Genomic DNA, 23,657 nt, shown 5'->3' with positions numbered 1-23,657 from the left:
GTTTTGAAGTATTTTGTATTATTTATAGAGTAGTATTTTGTAGCTAATTTTTTTGTAGTATTATTTGAGTAATATATTGGTGATGTTTTATTTGTATTTCTGCCGTCAGATTTTGTACTATCTCTGTAGTATTTTTTTAGTATTACTGTAATTTTTGTTTCGTTATTTATATAGTATTTTTGTAGTAATTCCATAATATAGTTTTTGTAGTATATCTGTCGTTTTTTGTAGTATTGTTTTTGTAATATATTGGTAATATTTTGTTTGAATTTCTGCCGTCAGATTTTTGTACTATCTCTGTAGTATTTTTATAGTATTGCTGTAAAAAGTATTTTGTATTATTTATAGAGTAGTATTTATGTAGTAATTCCATAATATAGTTTTTGTAGTATATATGTCATTTTTTGTAGTATTATTTTAGTAACATTTTGGTGGTATTTTTGTTGTATTTCTGCCGTCAGATTTTTGTAGTATTTTTACAGTATTACTAAGTTGGCACCAAAAAAGTTTTCAGTTACTAGTATTACTATTATGTGTATATATATTTATTATATTTAGACTATTTTTGTTTTGTTTTGCAAGCGGGATGCAGAAGCCTGACAGGCCGTATGTGGCCCACGGGCCGTAGTTTGCCCTCCTCTGAACCGGGTGCTCAGGATCCCCAAAGATCTGAACCCAAAACAGTTCTTTCATGTGTCCTATATCAACAAATTTACCACATTAGATTTACCTCTTTCCCACAATTACCTAACCCTCCTAATACCATGGGGGCGCCGGCGCCCCCGTTTGACAAGCGCTATTTAAATTACCATAATTTTGCGACCGTTATTAAAAAAAATGAAATTCAAGCAAAGTAGTTTCCCAAAACATCCACAAGGTGGCAGAAACTTTCCACAATGGTATCTCACAGGCATGCAGGTGTGGTAACAGACCAATCACAGGCAATGGTCTTTACATACAGTATAGTCACGGTAGCTATTGCTAGATATTAAAAGTTTGGGTTGTTCTGGAAGAAAGGGCCAAAAGTAATCACTCATAACATCAATTTTGACCCTTTAATGGCCAAAATAAAAATGATGCTTGTTCAATAAGATCGTTGAGGCTCATTCTGACTGTCATTTTTCCTGTAAATACTAGTTTTCTCCAAATATCACAAAGCACTGGATACGGATGTATTTAGGAGTGTGCTATTTTTGGGGAGATGCCTACCGCTCACCTGGTCAAATTGATTTGGGTGCTTGGCTGTTTACAGTTTGTTCTGTGGGTTTTCATCATAAAGTAAAACAGTGAACCTACATCGTTTCATGAGCTTTTGTATGCAGGATTCTACAGTGATGTAGAGTCAGAACAGGGTCTGTGACTGGAAACTGTCGTTGAAACTCTATATTCTGGACGGAACCAGTCATCTACTTTGTGACACAAAAATTGGGATGCTCCAAAGAAGATCACTTTTGGTATTTTTCATATCGAGAGTAAAAAAACAGAAGGGGTGTCCTAAATGTTCTCCGGTCGATCAAGGGTAGACAGCCACTACGGCGACAGCGGGCCGACAAGTCATCGGGGCTCGTTTTTCTCTGGTGCCTCTCTCAGCATTTTCCCGCGAACGAAACGACGAGGAGAAGGCGGGGGCGGAGACACGGGCGGAGGCCCCGCCCGTTATGAATTGTGCATCAGTCCAGATGATTCGCTTTTAAGAGCGCGTGGTCGTCTTTTCCCGTTTTCATGCCTGGGGGGCAAAGCAGCCTTGAAAGCTTGCCTGCAGGGCGTGTGAATAATGCATCTGAGAGACTCCTCCCCCGAGGCTGGACAGAAAGAGGACTTTTCTCAAGATTGGCCCCGCCTTGTCTTTTTGTCTTTAGGAAGGCATCAATCAAACGCAGCCAAAGTCATGAATAAATATTTCAGATGATGAATATTGACATCGGGGAGGGGGGACGCTGGGAGACGGGACGGATGGCGTCCGGCTAGGAGTCACGGGACGCTTGCTAACAAGATTCTCCTGGTTTTTTGGGGGGACTACAACAATGGAGGCCAGGACTGGTGTCCTCCTTAGACATGTAGATTGGACTTTTTCCATTATTTAAGGTCCAAAGTCAGTCGTGATTACTTCATAAACCGAAAAGATCACAATATTGGCGAAAGGGGCTGTCCCCCGACACAGCTGAGCTAGCTGATTTGAATCAGGAGTGTCTGAAAACGGAAAGATCTTAGTGATGTGGGGAGCCGTACTCCGGCACACTTGGTTCTAGACACCAGGCACAGCTCGCCGACGAGCGATTTGAATCAGGAGTGTCGAAAAATGAAAATATAACAATTTAAAGTGACGTTGGGAGCCCTACTCAAACACGCCTGAGTTTAGACATCGAGGAAAGTTTGATGAGGTTTTTGAAACGAGGAGTTTCAAAAATTTCAAAAATGATGATTGAAGTGGTGATGGGGGCTGTCCTTCAACACACTTGAGTCCAAAGATCAGTCACTTCTTGTTATTTGAATCAGGAGTGTCAAAGGCTGGGAAAATGAAAACTTAAGGGGGTTAGGATGGTTGTCTTTCAACACACCTGAGTCCAAAGATCAGGCATATCTCACTGACAGGCTATTTGAATCAGGGGCCTAAAAAATTACATTTTTGGGGTAGGGTGTCCTCCAACACACCTGATTCTAAAGCTCAGTTACTTCTTGCTATTTGAATCAGGAGTGTCAAAGGCTGAGAAAATGAAAACTTAAGGGGGTTAGGATGGTTGTCTTTCAACACACCTGAGTCCAAAGATCAGGCATATCTCACTGACAAACAATTTGAATCAGGGGCCTGAAAATTTACATTTTTGGGGTAGGGTGTCCTCCAACACACCTGATTCTAAAGCTTGCTAAGGTTTGAATCAGGGGTGTGCGAATTGAAAAAAGAACATTTGAGGGGCAAGGTTGGCTGTCCTTCAACACACCTGAGTCTGAAGATCAAGAACATCTTGCTGATCATCTATTTGAATAAAGTGTGTCAAGAACTTGAAAAAAATGATTTTTTTGGGGGTGAGGGAGGCTGTCCTCCAACACCTGAATCTAAAGCGCAGGCAAGCCTCACTGATATGTTATCTGAATCAAGAGTGTCGAAAACTGGAACGTGACCGTTTTAGTGTTGTGAGGAGCTGTTCTCCAACACACCTGATTCTAAAGATCAGACAGATTTTGTTTGTGTTCGAATCGGGGTCGTCGGACGCCAAAAATAATTAAAATTTAGGACTTAGGTGTGCTGTCCTCTAACACGTCTGATTCTAAGCAAATCTTGCCAGTAAGATATTAGAATCAAGAGTGTCAAAAACTGGGAAAATGAACCTTTTCGTGATGATCAGAGCTGTACTTTAACACATCTGACCTAGCTTGCTGATGAGCTATTTGAATCAGGAGTGTTGAAAACCAGAAAGTGACGGTCTTAGTGTTGTGAGGAACTGTACTCCAACACACCTGGTTCTAAAGATCAGACAGATCTTGCTTGTGTTTGAATCAGGGGTGTCGGACGCCAGAAACGTTTAAAATTTAGGAGTTAGGTGTGCTGTCCTCCAACACGTCTGATTTGCAATCTTGCGAATGAAATATTTGAATTAAGGGTGTCAAAAACTGGAAAAATGAACCTTTTCGTGACATAGCTTGCTATTCAAATCAGTAGTGTCAAAAGCTGGAAAGATGACCATTTCAGTGTCGTGAGGAGCTGTACTCAATCTCACCTGATTCTAAAGATCAGACAGATCTCGCTTGTGTTTGAATCAGGGGTGTCGGACGCCAGAAAGGTTTAAAATTTAGTAGCTAGGTGTGCTGTCCTCCAACACGGCTGATTCTAAGCACATTTTGCTAATGAGACATTTGAATCAAGAGTGTCAAAAACTGGGGAAAACGAACCATTTCGTGATGATCGGAATGTACTCCAACACACCTGATTCTAAAGATCAGACAGATCTTGTTTGTGTTTGAATCAGGGGTGTCAGACAACAACAGCCACGGGACCTGATCGGCTGTTGGACTCTTGTTGAACTCCCTTCTTCCGAAAGGAACCCGTCAGACCGTCTGCAAACCTGTGCTCGCAGCTAGGCAAGCTTTTGTACGCTCCGACACTATCCTGCCCTGTTTTCTGCCTGATACCTGTTGCCGACCTCTTTTCCGGACCTGTTTCTGTTTTTGCTTCTTCGTTCCTGGTCTGTGACACTAGGTGTGCTGTCCTCCAACACGGTCGATTCTAACCACATCTTGCGAATTAAGAGTGTCAAAAACTGGGAGAATGAACCTTTTCGAGACGATCGGAGCTGTTCTTTAACACATCTGATTTAAAACCTCAGACATTGCTTGCTGATGAGCTATTTGAATCAGTAGTGTCGAAAACCGGAAACACGAAATTATAAGCCTAAACGCCAAATATCAGGCAATTAGCTAATAAGCTATTTAAATCAGGGGTGTCAGGAGCTTAAAGACTGAACTTTTGGGGGTTTGGACAGTTGTCCTCCAACACGCCTGATTCCGATGATCTTGCTAAAGAGCTGACGTTTTAATCAGGGGTGTCGGAGGCCGGAACCATGAAAACTTCCACAAAAATAAGCTAGCGTTGACTTTATATTGTGGAATGTTGTGAGTTTATTTAAGACAAGGCGGGTATATCGTAGAGAGCCACATGAATATGAAATGAGCATAGTGGGAAGGAGGGTGGGGGGCGCAATTTTCATATCTTGGGGTGCTGCTCTTTGCTGTATGTTTTTCTTTTTGGCCCTGCGGCAAAACCATTGCTACGCCTGCAGCCTCACGCGTGCAGGGGGGTGGGGGGCGAAAGATAGGACGGGGGGGCAGGAACGGCACGACTTTTTGGGGGGCAGCGTCACTCTTCGCCCCGATTGGTCGGATTCGCCGGCTAGCCGTCAGAAAACGTTAGCGTCGCGCCGGATGTGCCCTAAGGCGTTAGCTTGAGACCCCCTCTGCCCCCCCCCTCAAGAAAGAGGGATAAGACGAGGGGCGAGGGAGGGGGGCAACATCACAAGTTCTACATGAACATCATTAGTCTACCCTTTTTTTTTTTCTTTTCTTTTTTTTTCTAAAAATATACATTCGAGCCCGAGCCTGACCCGAAATCCACACTCCTCCTCCCGTCTCCTCACAAATTTCAGGTTTGCTCCGGGATCGTTTCCTTAAAGTTAGTTGGTCGAGCTCGGGCTGGTTTTATACCCAGAAGCCAGGTCGGGTCGGGCTTGATTTTTCTAGGCCCGATATTACCTCGAACTCAAAGGGACATTGTTTATTATTTTTCTGTGAAAACAATTTTTATTTGAGTCCTAGGGAAAAATACATGAATTAGTATATTATTGTACTTTTTTTATGCAGTACTCGTGAGTGGAGACATTTATATTTATTTGACACCTTAAAGGGAGCTGACATTATTGTTAGGCATCTTGCTGTTAAGGGTACCACCCAAATACTGTTTTTTTCTTGCTTTTTTTATTTTTCTTGCTTTATTTTTTTTTCCTTTAATTTCTTTTTTTAATTTTGTTACTCTTCCCCCCCCAAAAAATTGTTTTTTATTTTTAATTTTTTACTTTCTTTCCCTATTTAGTATTTTTTTGTAATAGTTTTTTCTCTTTTTCTTTTTTCTTTTTTTCCCTATTTAGTATTTTTTTTATTATTCTATTCTTTAATCTCCTTTTGACGTTTTTCGTCTTTTTCCCTTTTTCTTTTTTTGTCTTTTTCCCTTTTTGTTTCTTTTCTTCTTCCCCCTTTTTTCTATTTTCCCCCTTTTTGTCCTTTTTCTTTTCCCTTAAGGTTATTTTTTCTTTTTTATTATATACTTTTACTACTGTTTACATTTTTTTTTTAGTTTTGTCTTTTTTTTTCTTCTATTTTTTTCTTTTAGCCTTTTTTCCTTCACCTTTTTTGTATTTTTCCTTTTTTTCTCTTTCCTTTTTAATTATATTTTCCCTGTTTGTCTCTTCCATTGTGTCTTCTTTCTTCTTACTATTTGATTTTATCTTCTATTATCTATCTTTTTTCCCCTTTTGTCATTTTTTAAAAATGTCTTTCTTTTTCATTTCTCCTTTATTTTCTTCCCTTGTTTTCTTTTCTTTTTCCTTTTTTCTTTATTTTCTCCCCCTTGTCTTATTTCCTTTTACTTCTTTTTTGCCCTTTTGTCAATTTTTTTAAATTTCTTTCTTTTTCATTGCTCCTTTATTTTCTTCCTTTTTTTTCTTTTTCCTTTTTTCTTTATTTTCTCCCCCTTGTCTTATTTCTTTTTTCTTCTTTTTTGCCCTTTTGTCATTTTTCTTTTCTTTTCTTTTCTCTTTGTCTTCTTTCTTTTCATTTTATTATTTTCTTTCTTTCTTTTGAACCTTTTCTTTTTTTTCTTGTACGTTTTTTTCTCTAGGTCTTTTTCCTTTGGCTTTTTGTATTTTTCTTTTTCTTCTTTTCTCCCTTTCCCCTTTTTCTTTCTATTTTCCCTATTTGTCTCTTTTCCTTTTTTGCTATTTTTGCCTTTCCCCCTTTTGTCAATTTTCTTTTCATATTACTTCCTTGTTTTGTTCTTTTTCTTTTTCGTAAGAGGCGGGTGGGAAAGGGACGTTTAGTTACCTTGAGTCTCTGTAGTTTGAATTCTTCCTTTTACTTTGTAGCATTTGTTTTCAGTTGCATGACGCAATACAGCGGCATCTAGTGGTCAATAATTACACAGTGGTCCTTTAAAGCCTTAATTTTCTCAAAATGGACAAAAGAAATCTGAATTGCTTTTCTAAGTCACACCATTTTTGAATTTTGACCACGTTATTGAGGAAAATACAAGCTACAGAGAGCTGTATTTTATGTTGTTGTCCAAAGGGTCTCCAACGTGGTGCCCGCGGGCACCAGAGTGGCCCCTTAGGACAGCTGAAGTTCCGGCGAAGCAGTACTGGGTCATTGTGATTTTCTCGAACAATGATTTGTTTTAGGCGGTTGACTGATTCGATTTAACCCTTAGGTAAACTTTTGGAGTCGGGGGCTGCACTGGTTTCAAAAATGTGGCTGGGGGGCCGCGCCCGGAGACCTATCTCATTTTTCTCATTTGAATTTATGAATAAATATACACATATTTGTTTTGAAGTATTTGTTTTTTGAAACACTCGAAATAAAGCAAAGTCATATATGAGCTGCCTGTTTTAAGTTCTTGTATTAATACTTTAGTTTTGTAGTATGATGTCGAATTTCTATAGTCGTGTTTTTGCGGTATTACTGTCGATGTTTTTAGCAGTACTTTTCGAGTATTTCTTAATTAAATTTCTATTTATGTATCGGAATTTTTGTAGTCTCATTCTAGTTGTATTTCTGCAGTATTAATGTCTTTGAACCGTAGTATTTTCTGGTCTTTCTGTCACAGTATAGTAGTATTACTGCGTTTCTATTTCTGGAGTACACATTTTGTATTATAGCATTACTGCAGGGGTCTGTTTTTAACATTTATGTAGTATGATTTTCTTTTCATAATTTATAATGAAAGTATTATACATACAACATGAAGTCCCTGTTTTAAGTACTCAATTTTATATTTCGTTATCTATGTATAAGTTTCTTTAGTATTTCTGTTGTAGTAATATTGTAGTAAACACAAAAAATTGGCACCAAAAACAAACACAATTTTAGCACTATATTTACTATTATATATAATTGTCATTATATTTTTACCATTTTGTATGGCTGGCTTAAAAAGCCTGGCGGGGCCGCATATGGACCCCAGGCTGTAGTTTGCCCACCAGCCCTCAAAATAATCTAGTAATAACATGATCATTTGTTTTTAGAACTGCATATAAAACGGGATGGCCTTTGCGCTAAAAGGGAAAAAGCAAAAGGAAGAACGTGCATTATAGGACTCAAAATGGTTGAGGTGCAGGATTTTTCATATCATATCCTGCCCAGGAAATTGTAAAGAAAAAAAGAATGAAAAAGGGAAACAGAAAAAAAAGGAGGACTAGAAAGAGCAAGAAAGAAAAAGGAGAAGAAGAGAATGAGAAGGAAAGAAGGAAGCGAGATAAAGAAAATGAAGAAAAAACAGAGGGAAATAAGAAGTGTAAAAGGATAAAAAGAAGAAAAAAAACGCAAGCAACAAGAATAGGGAAAAAAGAAAACAAAGAAAAAAAATGAAGAGAAAAGAAATAAAATGAAATTAAAAAATGGTAAAAAAAAAAGCCAGAGAACAGAAGAAAACTAGGAAGAAAAAGCAGCAAGATGGCTGACTATCGTGTCAAATAAATACAAATGGCGTGTTCATACGATACTTGCCCATTACTTAAATCAACGTTCTTTTTTTAATGATATTTTTCTACCACTTCAAGGCACTCAATAATACACACGGTCCCTTTAAACTTTTGTATTTTAGGGGATTTCTTTGCCTCTGCAACGAAATGTGGTTTGTTCTTTGTCTTTTTTCGCACAGTTGGCTGTCGACATTTCTCATAAATACAAAAGTAGACAAAACGGAAGCACTTGCTGGCATTTCCCTCCACTTTTCCTTTTGACTTGCGTTGGGCCCCAACCCCTCCCTCACATTTTCGACCCCCCGGGACAAAAACCTCGAAGCCCCCGATCCATATTGACAAAATTGCTAGCATTCCACGCGTCGGACTCAAGAATTTCCTCCATTTTGTCCCCGCCCCCTCCCGCCATTGTTTCCTCTTTGTGACGGACACGCAGCATCCCCCCCTTCGGGGGTGGTCGGCGGGGGGCCGGCAATCAAAGGGGGGCCCCAGATATCACAGGGGCTACTAGCAAACGCCAGGGGCCCCCCCTGAAAAAGCCGCTTTCTTCTTGTGGGTTTTTTTTTTTCCAAAGCCGACGGCCGCAGCGCTCCCGCAGGACAGCCGTGGCGACTGCGGCAACCGCAGAGTAAAAACCCTTCAATTATTTTCGCCGACCTCAGAACTGCGCCCTTGAGAACGAACCTCCTGTGTGGAGTTTGCATGTTCTCCTTGTGCTTGCGTGGGTTTCCTCCGGGCACTCCGGTTTCCTCCCACGTTCCAAAAACATGCGAATTGTTTGTCCCTGTGTGCCCTGTGACCAGTTGAGGGTGCCCCCTGTCCACTGCCCGAAGATAGCTGGGATGGGCTCCAGCACCCCCGCGACCCTACTGAGGATAAGCGTTGCAGATAATGGATGGATTTTACTGGATTCTTTGCAACTATTGCAATGAATATACTGATGGTATTAAAACAATGTTTTCCAATGGTGGTTTTTGAGTGAAGGTGCTGTTGTTGAACACGCCTGAGTCTAAAGATCACCTGAGGTTTGAATTGGGGGTCTGTCTTCCAACACACCTGAGTCTAAAGATCCCCTGAGGTTTGAATCTGGGGTCTGTCCTCCAACACACCTGACTAAGGTACAGTTTGCTAAAGAGCTATTTGAATCAAGAGTGTCATGAGCCTGAAAAATATAAGCTTTTGGGGGCCAGGGCAGATGTCCTCTAACACACCTGAGTCTAAAGATCACCTGAGGTTTGAATTGGGGGTCTGTCTTCCAACACACCTGAGTCTAAAGATCCCCTGAGGTTTGAATCTGGGGTCTGTCCTCCAACACACCTGACTAAGGTACAGTTTGCTAAAGAGCTATTTGAATCAAGAGTGTCATGAGCCTGAAAAATATAAGCTTTTGGGGGCCAGGACAGATGTCCTCTAACACAGCCGAGTCTAAAGATCACCTGAAGTTTGAATCAGGGGTGTCAAAGACCAGAAAGATGAGAAACATTAGGGGGTCTGTCCTCCAACACACCTGACTAAGGTACAGTTTGCTGAGCTATTTGAATCAAGAGCGTCATCAGCCTGAAAAATACAATCATTTGGGAGCCAGGGCAGATGTCCTCTAACACACCTGAGTCTAAAGATCACCTGAGGTTTGAATCAGGGGTGTCAAAGGCCAGAAGGATGACTAACTTTAAGGGGTCTGTGCTCCGACACACCTGACTAAGGCAGAGTTTGCTGATGAGCTATTTGAACTAAGAGCGTCATAAGACTTTTGGGGGCCAGGGTAGCTGTCTGCCAACACACCTGAGTCTAAAGATCACCTGAGGTTTGAATCAGGGGTGTCAAAGACCAGAATGATGACAAACTTTAAGGGGTCTGTCCTCCGACACACCTGACTAAGGCAGAGTTTGCTGATTAGCTATTGAGTTAAGAATGTCATAAAAAAACCTTTTGGGGCCAGGGATGTTGTTCTCCAACACAGCTGAGTCTAAAGCTCACCTGATGTTTGAATCAGGGGTGTCAAAGGCCAGAAGGATGACAAATTTCAAAGGGGTCTGTCCTCTGACACACATGACTAAGGCAGAGTTTGCTGATGAGCTATTGAATTAAGAGTGCCATCAAAGCTTTTTGGGGCCGTCCTCTATCACACCTGATTCTAAAGATAGAGCACAGCTTCCCGATGAGCTGATGTATGAATCATGGGTGTCGAGGCTAGAAAATGACAATGTTAGGAGCGAGGGCAGATGTCCTCTAACACACCTGAGTCTAAAGATCAGCCAAAGCTTGCTGAGGTTTGAATGAGAAGTGTCAGAGGCTGGAATAAATTCTCATTGAGTGTGGCCGTCCTCGAACACACCTGATTCTAAAGTTCAGACACAGCTTGCTAGTGAGCTGAGGTTTGAATCAGGGGTGTCGGAAGTCATAAACTTTTGGGGCGACACACCTGGTTCTAAAGATCCGGCACAGTTTGCTGACAATCTAATGTTCGAACTGAGGGTGTCTGAGGAGAAAACTGAAAATTTGAGCAGTGATGGTCGCTGTCCTCCAACACACCTGATTCTAAAGACCAAGAACAGCTTGCTAAGCCGGTTTAAGTTAGTCCTGAAAGACATGAACCTCGTTTGGCAAAAAATGTAGGGGTGACCTACCCATTTCGCTGCTGTTGTCGCCGCTCTGCGAGACGTGGCCCCCACTCGACGGTCCCGGGGTCCCCACCGAGGGGGTAGAGTGGGCGTCGTCCAGGTCTCTCCAGGACGCCGGGTTCTGATGGGTCACCGAGGCGAAACCGGAAAGCAAAAAGCAGAGAAAAGTCAGAAAAGCGTCCGGATTTGAACCGCGTCGAGCACGATGGGCGAGTATGCGGTGCCGAAGCCACGTTACCATCATGCCGGAGTGGAAACGCTCTCTGTGGCAAAAGTGCCTGGCCTGCCGACGGCTGGCGATAGAAAAAGGACTGAGAGGGACGCGAGTATTTAAGGGGAGTCCGGGGCCGGCCCCCGCCGGGGCCCCGGACCCTCTTCAGCCACTCGGCGTCAGCTGGCTGCCTGATGGCGAGCCGCTCAAGAGCTCGGCAGATGACGACGAGGCGCCACGGGACAAAAGCCCCGCGTGGAGGAGGACACTCTAGCCAGACCTCCTCCCGCGCTAGCTAGCTTCGCTCGTGCTAACGTTCGTCCCTAATCCGGTCCATCTCCAAATTCGCTTTGCCGGGACATTTGCATCGGGTTGCCAAACTTGCATGCGGCGGGCCAGAAATGGCACCTTAGTCGGATTTTACACATAGCTCATTTTGTCCACCGGGGGTGCTCTACTCCGACGATCGTGTTGATGAAACATGTAGGCTACATCTAGAATTATTAGCCAAAACTTTGGAATAATACGGTCAATATTGGCAATTGACTTTTATCATTTGAATCATAAAAATGTAACAACTGCCACGGGTTCTGATTGGCTCCCTGATACTATTTGAACCCAGTCCTGACTGTCCCCTGTTGTCAGTCCGTCTGCAAACCACAGTGAATACCAGGCAAGCTTGTTTCAACCCTGACTCCCACCTGTCCCGTTTTTGCTCCTGTCTGTCCCCCGGCTTCAACCCGTTTTTGATCCTGACCACGTCTACACTCCAGTCCCAGCTTTCGACCTCTTTTTTGTCCCCGACCACGTTTTTGCTCTCCTGTCCCGGCTACTGACCCGTTTTCCGTTCCCGACACCGCCATCGCTCGTCACGAAAACCAAGTTCCGCGTTCAATGGTACCTGCTTCCCGCGTCCAGCAATCACCAGATCATGGGCGCAACCCTTTCTCTTTCTTCCAATAAAACTTGTGTGAAACGCCACGCAAGTGGGTCCTGTCTCCGCTCTGGTCCATGACATAGTGCATTCTGGGTAGAGGAAACCCCTTTAAAAAAAAATCCTGACTTCCTGCATTGTTTGGGAAAGTAACGGGGAAAAAATAACAATCTGTGAAAACGATTTTTTAAAGGGATTATTATTTAGCGTATCCTAGTGGTGAAAAAATGTATTAAAAAAAATTTGGATTTGAATAATAAGCAAAAATACGTGAACTATCATACGAATATGCTTTTTTTTAAGTCTCACCGAGAGTGAGCTGACATCATAGTCAGCCATCTTGCTGCTACGGGTACCCCAAATAACCAAAAAGCTTGGTAAAGCCATATCAATTAGAATAAGAATGTTTCCGTTTGTTCACTTTGAGTCTCTGTAGTTTATAACATTTGTTGCAGTTTATAGCACTCGGTTTCAGACATCATACAGTGGAATTAGACGCACGGTCCCTTTAAAGAAAAACGTTGCAATTTGATTACTTAGACCACAGGTGTCAAACAGGCGGCCCGCGGGCCAGATCGGGCCCGCTAAGGGATTGAATCTGGCCCGCGAGACAACACTCAAAGAAGCGCAAGAGAAAAACAAGCTGCAGGTTGAAATATGTTAACATGATGTTGCCAAAGCCAGATTCCTCTCACAAAGACACTGTACTTGAATTTATTTCTCTCTCTCTCGCTCTCGCTCGCGCTCTTGCTCTCTTTCTTTCTTTCTTTCTTTCTTTCCCACTCTCTCTTTCTTTCTTTCTTTCCCATTCTCTCTTTCTCACTCTCTGTGTCTCTTTCTTTCTTTCCCACTCTCTCTCTCTTTTTCTTTCTTTCCCACTCTCTCATTCTCACTCTCTGTGTCTTTCTTTCTTTCCCACTCTCTTTCTCACTCTGTGTCTCTCTTTCTCTCTTTCCCACTCTCTCTTTCCCACTCTCTGTGTCTTTCTTTCTTTCCCACTCTCTCTCTCTTTTTCTTTCTTTCCCACTCTCTTTCTCACTCTCTGTGTCTCTCTTTCTCTCTTTCCCACTCTCTCTTTCCCACTCTCTGTGTCTTTCTTTCCCACTCTCTCTCTCTCTTTTTCTTTCTTTCCCACTCTCTCATTCTCACTCTCTGTGTCTCTTTCTTTCTTACCCACTCTCTTTCTCACTCTCTGTGTCTCTCTTTCTCTCTTTCCCACTCTCTCTTTCCCACTCTCTGTGTCTCTCTTTTTCTCTTTCCCACTCTCTGTGTCTCTCTTTTTCTCTTTCCCACTCTCTCTTTCACTCTGTGTTTCTCTTTTTCTCTTTCCCACTCTCTCTTTCCCACTCTCTGTGTCTCTCTTTTTCTCTTTCCCACTCTCTCTTTCCCACTCTCTGTGTCTCTTTCTTTCTTTCCCACTCCCTCTCTCCTTTTCTTTCTTTCCCACTCTCTCTTTTTCACTCTCTGTGTCTTTCTTTCTTTCCCACTCTCTTTCTCACTCTGTGTCTCTCTTTCTCTCTTTCCCACTCTCTCTTTCCCACTCTCTGTGTCTTTCTTTCTTTCCCACTCTCTCTCTCTTTTTCTTTCTTTCCCACTCTCTTTCTCACTCTCTGTGTCTCTCTTTCTCTCTTTCCCACTCTCTCTTTCCCACTCTCTGTGTCTTTCTTTCCCACTCTCTCTCTCTCTTTTTCTTTCTTTCCCACTCTCTCATTCTCACTCTCTGTGTCTCTTTCTTTCTTACCCACTCTCTTTCTCACTCTCTGTGTCTCTCTTTCTCTCTTTCCCACTCTCTCTTTCCCACTCTCTGTGTCTCTCTTTTTCTCTTTCCCACTCTCTCTTTCACTCTGTGTTTCTCTTTTTCTCTTTCCCACTCTCTCTTTCCCACTCTCTGTGTCTCTCTTTTTCTCTTTCCCACTCTCTCTTTCACTCTGTGTTTCTCTTTTTCTCTTTCCCACTCTCTCTTTCACTCTGTGTTTCTCTTTTTCTCTTTCCCACTCTCTCTTTCACTCTCTGTGTCTCTTTTTCTCTTTACCACTCCCTTTCATTCTCTGTGTCTCTTATTTCTTTGTCTCTTTTTCTTTCTCTTTAAACTACTAGTCCGGCCCTCGACAGAATGTTTGTTCCATCGTGTGGCCCCCGAGTTAAAACGAGTTTGACACCCCTGACTTAGACTGTGATTTGTAATCTTCCTTGTGCTTTGTAGCACTCGTCTTCGGTTGCACTGGTCTCCAACGTGGTGCCTGTGGGCACCAGGTGGCCCCCTGAGACAACCTGAGCAGCCCACGTGCTGGTTCTGAATACATCCAATTGTGATTTTCTGGGAAACTTGATTTCTAACTGGTGTGATGGTTAGTGGTTGATGGGCCTATTCGAACCTCTTATAATTACAACATGGTAATAACATAGTAGCTGGGATGGGCTCCAGCACCCCCGCGACCCTACTGAGGATAAGCAGTGTAGATAATGGATGGATGGAATAATAATAATAATAAAGCATGGCAGTCACATTTTAGAAACACAAAAAAATTGCTAATGAGTGACTAAAAAATCGCTTGACGCTTCCAAAAGGTTTGACGACTTCTGCACTACACGGTACAGTGACATCTAGTGGTCAAATTTTACACAGTGTCCCTTTAAGAAAAAAATCCAACAATTCTCTTATTTACATTTTTATATTCAAACGACACAAGATGGCTTGGTCCTTATATAGACCCTTTCGTTTGTAAACATGATGATGTATCTGGTGGGCGGGGTTTAGCCTGGAGGCAAAAGAATACTTCTGCTGGTCAGAAAACTGAGGAAAAGAAAGTTGCGAGTTGGGTGTTGAAATTCATCCTCAGAATCAGAGAAGAAAAGTTAATGATCGTAAATGGAAGTTTTACTGGATCGCAGCGGACACTCCTGATCAAAGAAAAGTAACAGAGTAGTGGTAAATGCATTCCAGCGAAAAGATTGGACCAAGGCACTCATCATACATACGTGGGTTTGCAGCATACACTTCATTTCACAAAAGACGAATTAAATGTTGATGATTGTTGCAATATTATTGATTATATGGGCAATATGTCTTATTTTCTTAGCTTCAGATAACCGTTAGCGTGTAGCCTAAATGCTAATGCTAACACCGCGTAAGTCAAAAATAAAAGCGGGCGGGCATTGCTAAAAATAGTAGGCCATACAGACCAGATCATTTATTAGATCCATTTGATCATTCATGAATTTAATGTTTTTGTTTGGGAGAAGCATCTCTTGATTAGGCTGCATGCTAGCGCTTAGCGAAGCTAAGAAAATAACAAAATTCTTTGCCAATGTAACAAGTAATATGGACACAACAGCAGCAATGGTAAACGTTTAATTTCTTAATTTCCGAGCATTTTTGGGTGAGTGCCTCGGTCCAATCTTTTCGCTTGAATGCATTTCACCGCCACTCTGTTGGACCAGGTGTGTCAGACGGGATCCTGTTAAACTTCAATTCACGATCACTGATATTTTCTTCTCCGCCCAATGACGAACAGCAGCTACGACCGCGTTCTTTCCGGCGTCCCGGAAAAATAATTTTCGGTGTGTGTGGCAGGGGTTGGTTGTTTGGTGGACTCACATGATCCAGATTGGTAGAAGATCCGGACAAATCATCAAAATCCGATTTGCAGACGTCGCGGTCTTCGATGACCAAATCGATGGGCATTTTTCCCTTCAGGCAGCTAATGTAGCGGTGGCAGAAGTTGTCGCATAGCTCGTGAACCTGCAGGCAGAAAATCTGGTCACAAAATAGCTAACAGGTGATTGGTTCTACGAAATCACAATGACCCATCATTGATTTTGGAAATCGCCCAGTGCTCTGATAAAAGGCAGGTGTTTTATAAAGACTGTTTGAACCCTACATCTAATAAATAGCAACCTCGTAATAACGTAAAATGTTATTTTAGGGCTACATGATAAAATGGCTGGCCTTTGTGCTAAAAGGGATAAAGAAGGAACTCTCGGCTTCAAAAAGGTTGCTGGTTTTAAGTGTTCACGAATTCTGCAAATAATTATTCCTCATCATCACAACCTGTTAAGTACACGGTAATTACATAGTTATAACGTCAAATGTTTTTAGAGCTTCATGTCAAACAGGTAGACCTTCACAATATACAAAAGGTTGCTCACTCCTGATTTAAAGAATTAAAAATGTGGCTAAATAATCACACCTAATCATCATAGTAATAGTAATATATTATGATCAAATATTATTATGGAGGAAAACAATTACCCATTGGAAGAAAATCAGGGTTATTGTCCTATTTAAATACAAATATTATTATTTTTAAGTATTTTTCCCTTTTTTTCTATAAAGAAAATCCCTTAAAAATATTTTCCATTAACTGTTTTCCATTTTGCTCATTGTGCTAATTAAGATTAATTCTTAAATTTTTATATAGCTGTATTGAAATATTGATATGGGCTCCAGCACCCCCGTGACCCTACTGAGGATAAGCGGTGCAAATAATGGATGGATGAATGAAATATTGTTGTATTTATTTCAAATAATTTGACTAACTTTTGTGAGGATTTTATTTTGTATTTTTAGACTATATATATAGGACATTATTATATTGAATTGTTATTTGTGTTATGATAATTTAATTATATTAATTAGATTAATTATTAGTTCATATTTTATTGCCTATTTATCATAATATTCTCTTTATTTTGTGTTTTTTAAGCATTTTATGACATGTTTATCCCATAGTGCATCGTTTAATCTCGCTATAATTGATTTTCTCCATGTTGTTAACAAAAATGTTAAAGATTATTTTATTTCTAACATTAAAACGCGATTGAGTTACGTCATAACGATAGAAAATGCGATGCCAACTGTCGTAAAACAACCCAAAGTAAAAGAATTGTGATTAGAAAGATAAGATTTTGGAAAAACGAACCTTTTCTAGTTCCAGTAGATGAAAGCGCAGCACTTGGATGGCCTGAATCATCTGAAAATGGAACAAAAATCCAGAGGGTTGCAAAAATCCATCAGTGCGCTTTATCCTATGTCGGGGAAAATAAATTCTAATAGCTCCCCACCAAGTTGTCCAGCTCCGGGTTCGACGAGAACAAAGGTTTTTCTGCACGGATCTGAAAGTAAACAAATGGGAAAAAAAACGTGCACATTGTTAGAAAAGAGCGACTCGAATTCCGTATATTACGCGCGCCTTTTACGCACCTGCTTCGCGAAGACGGCGATGTCCTCGTTGAAGGAGTCCGAGGAGCAAACGTCGCCGCCGGCCACTCCTGGCTCGCGGGGCGTGCACGTCGCCAGCTCGCACTTCTCGAAAACCAACGCCAGCAGCGGGAAAAGCGGGTGGCTGCGGTGCCAAATGACGCACACCCAAAAAAAACGGAAAACGTAGATGATTTGTGTAGGGCAGACAAACAGACAAACAATTATTGCAATGATTTCAAACAATACAAATTTGTGTTCATGGGTTATACTTTCATCATTTGGCCTTGAAAAATTGACTCTTTTTTTTTAAAATTAAATGCAATGCGTGAGCGGCTGCAGTGCCAAATTACGCACGGTATAAAATGCAAAATGCCGCAGAATTGCGTGGGAACAATTCATCAATTTATTGCAGTTATTTCAGACAATCAATATGTATATATATATATATATATATGTATATATATATATATATATTTGCATTTTCTTAATTGATTTAGTTGTGGTCTTATTACACAGTGCGAGGGTGATTGCGGTGCCAAATTACGCACGCCAAAAAAACGCCGTGGGGTAAAAATCAATTCATTGCAGTTATTTAAATCAATAAAATTATGTAGATGTGTTTTTACATTTTTTAAAATTAGCTTTACAAAAAAAGACCCACTTTGTGCTTTATGAGGCAGTGGGACGCTGCGGTGCCAATTTACGCACGCCACAAAAACTCTAAACGCATCGGAAATTCGTCGGCAGGGCAGCATCGATTTAGTGCAGTTATTTCAAACAACAAAACGTGTATTTTTTGTTCTCCATTTTCATAATTTAACCCAGAAAAATTGACTCATTTTGTGCCTTGATTACGCAATGCGTGAGTTGCTGCGCGCCACAACAACGCCAATTGCAACAGAACTGCGTGGGAAAAACACATCAATCAAATACAATTATTTCAAACAACCAAAAAGTGTGTATTTGTGTTTTACTTTCCCAAGTTATTCTCGAAATAATCGACTCAGTTGAGCATTCATTAACGGTGGCTGTGGTGCCAAATTACGCACGTGACAAAAACGCCACAAAATTGCGTGGGGGAAAAAAACACACATTTATTGCAATTATATAAACAATAAAAACGGTGTATTCCAGTTTTTTACCCCCGTCTTAATTTAACCTTTAAATAATGGACTCAATTAGTGATTTTATTGCTTGCCCACCCACCCGTAAATGTGATCCTTATCCCGCTTGAGCGCGTCGTTAACGGCGCTGCCCACGCTGGGGGGCATGATAGCGTGCGGTGCGTGGGCGCCGTAGTGTTGCGTGGGATGCGGGGGCGGCCCGTGGTTCAGGTGGTGGACAGGCTGGGCCAGGGGCCGCGGCGCGTGGGGGTCTCCGTACATGGACACCGGCACGCCCACGCCGTCCATCCCGCCTCCGTAGTGAGCCAAGTCGTCGTACTTTTTGGAGGAAAGGGGACATTTTTACTCACTTTAAAACCATTTTTATGATTTAGCCGTGAAAATAAATGACGCATGCGCGTTGAATTGCAATCAAAAGTTGACATTTTGCGCAATGTGAGATGCGTTTTACCCTTTGCGCCATCGTTCCACGCAGTTTCCCCGCGCGTGTCTTGGAAAAACTGCAGTAAAAGTCCCAAAAGTAAATCCCCACGCCAAGTGATCAAAAACTCGAAGGGATCTTCTTTATCTTCATCATCCTCCTCACCAGTTTGTCCAACTTTGCGCCCGCTTCCGCGCGCGACCACGAGGCGCTCGCACGCAGCGCTCGCGAGAAGTGAGGCTCGCTCGAGTGGCCCGCGGTCGCTCTTCTGCTCGTGGGTAGGTGGAACGGGAGTTCTTCTGCGCATGCGTGCGTGCGCATTGACGCGTTTCCTGCTCGCTGATTGGTGAGCGAGGCCCTTTGGGGTCATGGCGATGAAGGGGAGCAAGAGGAGGAAAAAAGTTCCATCTCCGGAGTGGTTCGGTTACACACCTGACATCCCTGAATCCCAAAAATCAGTGAATTTCATGTTCTGTTTCTCTTTAGTTAGATTGCTGCCATCATATGGGAAAATTGGCTCACGACCAGAGACGAGGGTAAAAACAAAACCCAAAAATTTCAATTGGCTGTCAGGAACCGGGACAGGATAAGGACCCAAACGCGTGACGCTCTCACACGAGCCTTTTATGCTACGGAAAATGGGGAGTCATGCACGTTAGGCAGCAGTCTGACGTGAAATGATAGGAAGCCAGAGGCCGACGAGATCGATACCAATTGCCCGAGTTGATATCGGACGGATGGGGTCGATACCGGACAGGACGGGACAGACAGGATAGATAATGAAACAGGATATCAAAAATAAACAAGACAAACTAGACGGGAACGAAAACTGGAGAAAATAAGAAACTGTCAGGAGGACCAGAACAGAGCAGGAGACCCCAGAGCGTTCGTTACAAGTCTTTTATTTGGGGAAGCGTACAGGGTTAGCGGGAGACGCGATGACCGTCGAACGTCAGCAGCAACGCCGTGAAGACAACTTCGGGACACGTAGCCAATCGTAGCGTGGGACGGAAGCAGGTCGAGTTTACCGGGACTGGAGAGAAGATCGTAGCGTGGAACGGAAGCAGGTCGGATCGGAGGCAGGCAGAATCAGGTAAACAAGTCAAAAAGACACAGGAAAATCAGGCGAGTCAAACGGGGTAAAAAGTAATCCTCCGACGAAGAGGTTTCCGCGTAGCATGCTTAAAAAGGGAACATAAACCAATCAGGGAGCGCATTCCAGCGCGTCAGATGATTACCCCAGGTGGCTCCACTTGGGTAATCATGACAGAAACAGGACGAAATAAACGGGAACAATTCCGGACAGGAAATACCAACAGGAACAGGACCGAGTCGAAACCCACGTCTTGCGAGGCAGAAGTTCGTTGACGGACTGACAAAGGAAAAATGAGAGCACTGAGCTTAGAAAGACAGAAAGCCAATCTGTCAATGAGCCGCAGCTGGCGCCACACAGGCGGGGCCAATTGGGCGCCACAGCAACCGTGACATTTCCTGGCTTGTTATAATTGATAGTTTACTGAGGACGCAACCCTGGACAGCTGTCATCCAATAAAATGAGAGCGTATTCACGACGACATCAAACCGGGTCTGGTGGACCCATCCAATATGGCCGACTGTTTACATTCGGGTATGCACAGTGAAATGAATATTCAAAGAAACTCATCATTTAAAAGGCTATTTATTGTTTGGTTTTCAGTAGTATTTAGTTTTTGTTAGCTGCTACAACAATCAGAATCCAGAATCGTGTATTTTTGGTGATTAGTTTGACGATTATCGCTTCGGTTTCTGGTTGATTCTGATATAGTCTGGTTGTTTACACAAGTCCCACCAGAATTGGTCCCAATATCCAACGTCTGGCTTATTTTCGCGTGTATTCTCGCAAACGTGTGACTCTGTGCCCCCAGACTGGTGTGTGGAGCCCCCCCCCCCCCCCTTTCCCAGTCTGGGTGTCAGTATTAATGAGGGCAGATTTCATTTGCGATGAGCGATGATTGGACTGTTCATTTGGGTAAGATTTACGAGGGGCTCTCCTATCTGCAGCCGCCAGCGCCGTTCCACTCTTTAATAACGGCAAATGAAGGCATTCATCAACCCGCAGCCGGCAGAAAACAGGAGAAGATCCTCGGCTGTCTTGATCAAGAAAAATGACAGCTCCCATTGGAGGACATTACGCAGGCTAATAAAAAAATCAAGAAAAATAGCACCAAACCGTAGATGGGAGCGGTCGAAGAAATCGCTCGGGTTCCGGCGTCACCGGAGAATTAGATCCTGTAAACGTAGACACAGGACGAGATTCTATTGACAGAAAATGAATCGGTACAGAACAGAACAAGGAAGATTACTCAGATCTTCAGAATTCAAAGACATCAAAGTTAACAGAGGCTCCCTGCTACATCATGTAAAAACACCAAAGACATTTAAATGAACGAAACATGAAACAAAGAATACACTGAATAGTTTTAACATAACAAAACATGGAAAGAGATGCCGTAAGAAAAATTCCCCCACGTGGACAGAATGAACTGCCAGAGCAACAAAACCACGAAATGCGATGCTGGAACACAAACCAGCTCTAACGGAACAAAACATGAAAGTAGACACCACACGTGAATATAACTGCTCATCCAACACTTGTACGATTTTGCATCCCTCTCGTATGCTCTATCGATAAGAATTAAATGAACGAAACATGAAACAAAGAAGACACAGATACGGTAGAATACCAGCTAGTTTTAACATAACAAAACATGGAAAGAGAAGACATGAGAAACATTCCCCCACGTGGACAGAATGGACTGCCAGAGCAACAAGACCACGAAATGCGATGCTGGAACACTAACTAGCTCTAACTGAACAGAACATGAAAGTGGACACCATAATTTGATATAACTGCTAATCCAACACAGGTTTGACTTTGCATCTCTTTTGTATGCAGTATCTCAGAATTAAATGAACGAAACATGAAACAAAGACACCGATACGGTAGAATACCAGCTAGTTTTAACATAACAAAACATGGAAAGAGATGACATAAGAAACATTCCCCCACCTGGACAGAATGGACTGCCAGAGCAACAAGACTATGAAATGCAATGCTGGAACACTCACCAGCTCTAACTGAACAAAACATGAAAGTAGACACCACACATCGATATAACTGCTACTCCAACACCTGCTTTATTTTGCATCCCTACTATATACCGTAACGGTAAAATGAAATGAATGAAACATGAAAGAAAGACAACATTGGATTCATTGGAACACGCAGTGGATCGACCTGAACAAAACATAAAAGAAAAGACATGGTGGAATACCACCCAGTCTTAACTCAACAAAACAATAATCATGTTCCAAACACCAAGCAGCTCTCACATAACAGAACAAGAAAGAAAGATGACACAATCATCCACACTCACAGCCCGAACAACAATGACCAGTGCCTTGACGATGACACCATAAAAGTAAGACAACATAAGAAATGCCGAAACACCCACTAGCTCTTCCTGAACAAAATATGAAAGTTGAGAAAACGTCAAATATGGTGCTGCACAGACAAATTATAACAGAACAAAACACTTAAACAAAAGAAGAGAAGGAATATACTCACACGTGGATAAAATAACTTCATAATATCCCAAAACTGTCTGGCTCTAACAGTAAATAACATGAAAGTAAGATGACACAAGAAACAATCCCACGCGTGGATTAGCAACTATAGAACATATCATGCAGGCATAAGGTATTACTAAACAAAAACATGAAAAACAACATCGGATCTGTTGGATCAATGACTATTTGTAACAGAACAAAACATGAAAGTGTAGATGTTATAAAAATAATATATCATATGATATTTTAATATAATAAACCCATAGCGACATCCTAACTTGAAGATATCAGAATCACCAAAACACAGAACATGACCGTCCATAAAGTACAGAACATGAAAGAAAGGGACAGTGAAAGGACGTTTCCTTGAAATAATGCCTTGCTCTTCCTTTCTTCTTCTCGGCCTTTATTCTGTCACTGAAGATCTTGGCGGCCATTAAGGATTCAATGTGTGTGTTTATTCCCTCGGGCATTGTGGACAGAAGCCAGCCGCCTCATTATGTTGCCATTGGATCATTTCAATTGTTCCTTCCAAACAAAGACTTTTTTTCTTCCATAGATCGTTGTCTTTACATTTCGTGCGTGCGCGTGCGGGTTAGTTGTTGGCTACACGACATTTTGCAACAATAATGTGCGTATTAAGTCACTTTTTCTTAAATATATACGTGTATAAAATAACAGTCATGTTTTGTTTACGTTTCAATGGGAAAACTTTATTGACAAGTGTATGTGTTGACAGCTGGCTTCCGGTTTGCACGTATTAGCTTAATTATTTGTTTTATTAATTTTTCGTTTTACACGTGAAAGTATCATCAAACGTTGGCTGTGCTCTAACAGCGCCATCTTCAGGATTTTTTTCGCAGCACACGAAATCGCCCGTGTTCTTCTTTAAACCCGACTGACATCCAACAGGAAATGGTGGCATGTACTTCAAAATAAGAGCGAACGCTCGCTCACTCGTATTCTTTATGACAGGAAATGGCAACATACGTTTCAAAATAAGAGATTTGCAGCTCATATTTTTCTTTGAAACATTATTACATGAATATCACACAGGAAGTGATGAAATATGCTCTAAAATAAAAGCTGTTCACATAACATGAGCTCACCCGTATACCTACTTGATACGGTCAAACCGGAAGTGGTTGCAAGCGTTCCTGAAACCAATTGCTCTTTCAAACCGGACGTGGTGGCACGGGCTTCAAAATAAAATTGACGCTTTCTGGTTTAGGAAGTGGCGTTGTAAAAAAAATAAAAGCAGGGTGATCAGAGCAAGGTTTATTTGCTACTAGTG

The 23,657-nt window shown here is 41.9% G+C and overlaps 1 protein-coding gene across 1 annotated transcript in view; it reads right to left on the bottom strand.

The window, feature by feature from the left end:
- meis2b (Meis homeobox 2b) overlaps positions 1 to 19,003 on the bottom strand; it is a 39,285-nt gene extending 20,282 nt beyond the window's left edge. The window contains exons 1-7 of the mRNA XM_088324874.1: positions 18,785 to 19,003; positions 18,416 to 18,651; positions 17,210 to 17,351; positions 17,071 to 17,121; positions 16,929 to 16,979; positions 15,605 to 15,748; positions 10,868 to 10,982 (exon numbers count right to left, since the gene is read on the bottom strand). Of these exons, the coding sequence (XP_088181000.1) occupies positions 10,868 to 10,982; positions 15,605 to 15,748; positions 16,929 to 16,979; positions 17,071 to 17,121; positions 17,210 to 17,351; positions 18,416 to 18,651; positions 18,785 to 18,796 (751 nt within the window). The 5' untranslated portion in view covers positions 18,797 to 19,003. The remainder of the gene's footprint in view (positions 1 to 10,867; positions 10,983 to 15,604; positions 15,749 to 16,928; positions 16,980 to 17,070; positions 17,122 to 17,209; positions 17,352 to 18,415; positions 18,652 to 18,784) is intronic.
- Positions 19,004 to 23,657: the final 4,654 nt, after the last annotated feature.

This window comes from Urocampus carinirostris, chromosome 20 (genome assembly GCF_059441175.1).
Source record: "Urocampus carinirostris isolate Australia breed hairy pipefish chromosome 20, RoL_Ucar_1.0, whole genome shotgun sequence".
NCBI lineage: Eukaryota > Metazoa > Chordata > Actinopteri > Syngnathiformes > Syngnathidae > Urocampus > Urocampus carinirostris.
The sequence above is the reverse complement of the archived record's forward strand: the minus strand, read 5'-3'. Positions and strand labels throughout refer to the sequence as shown.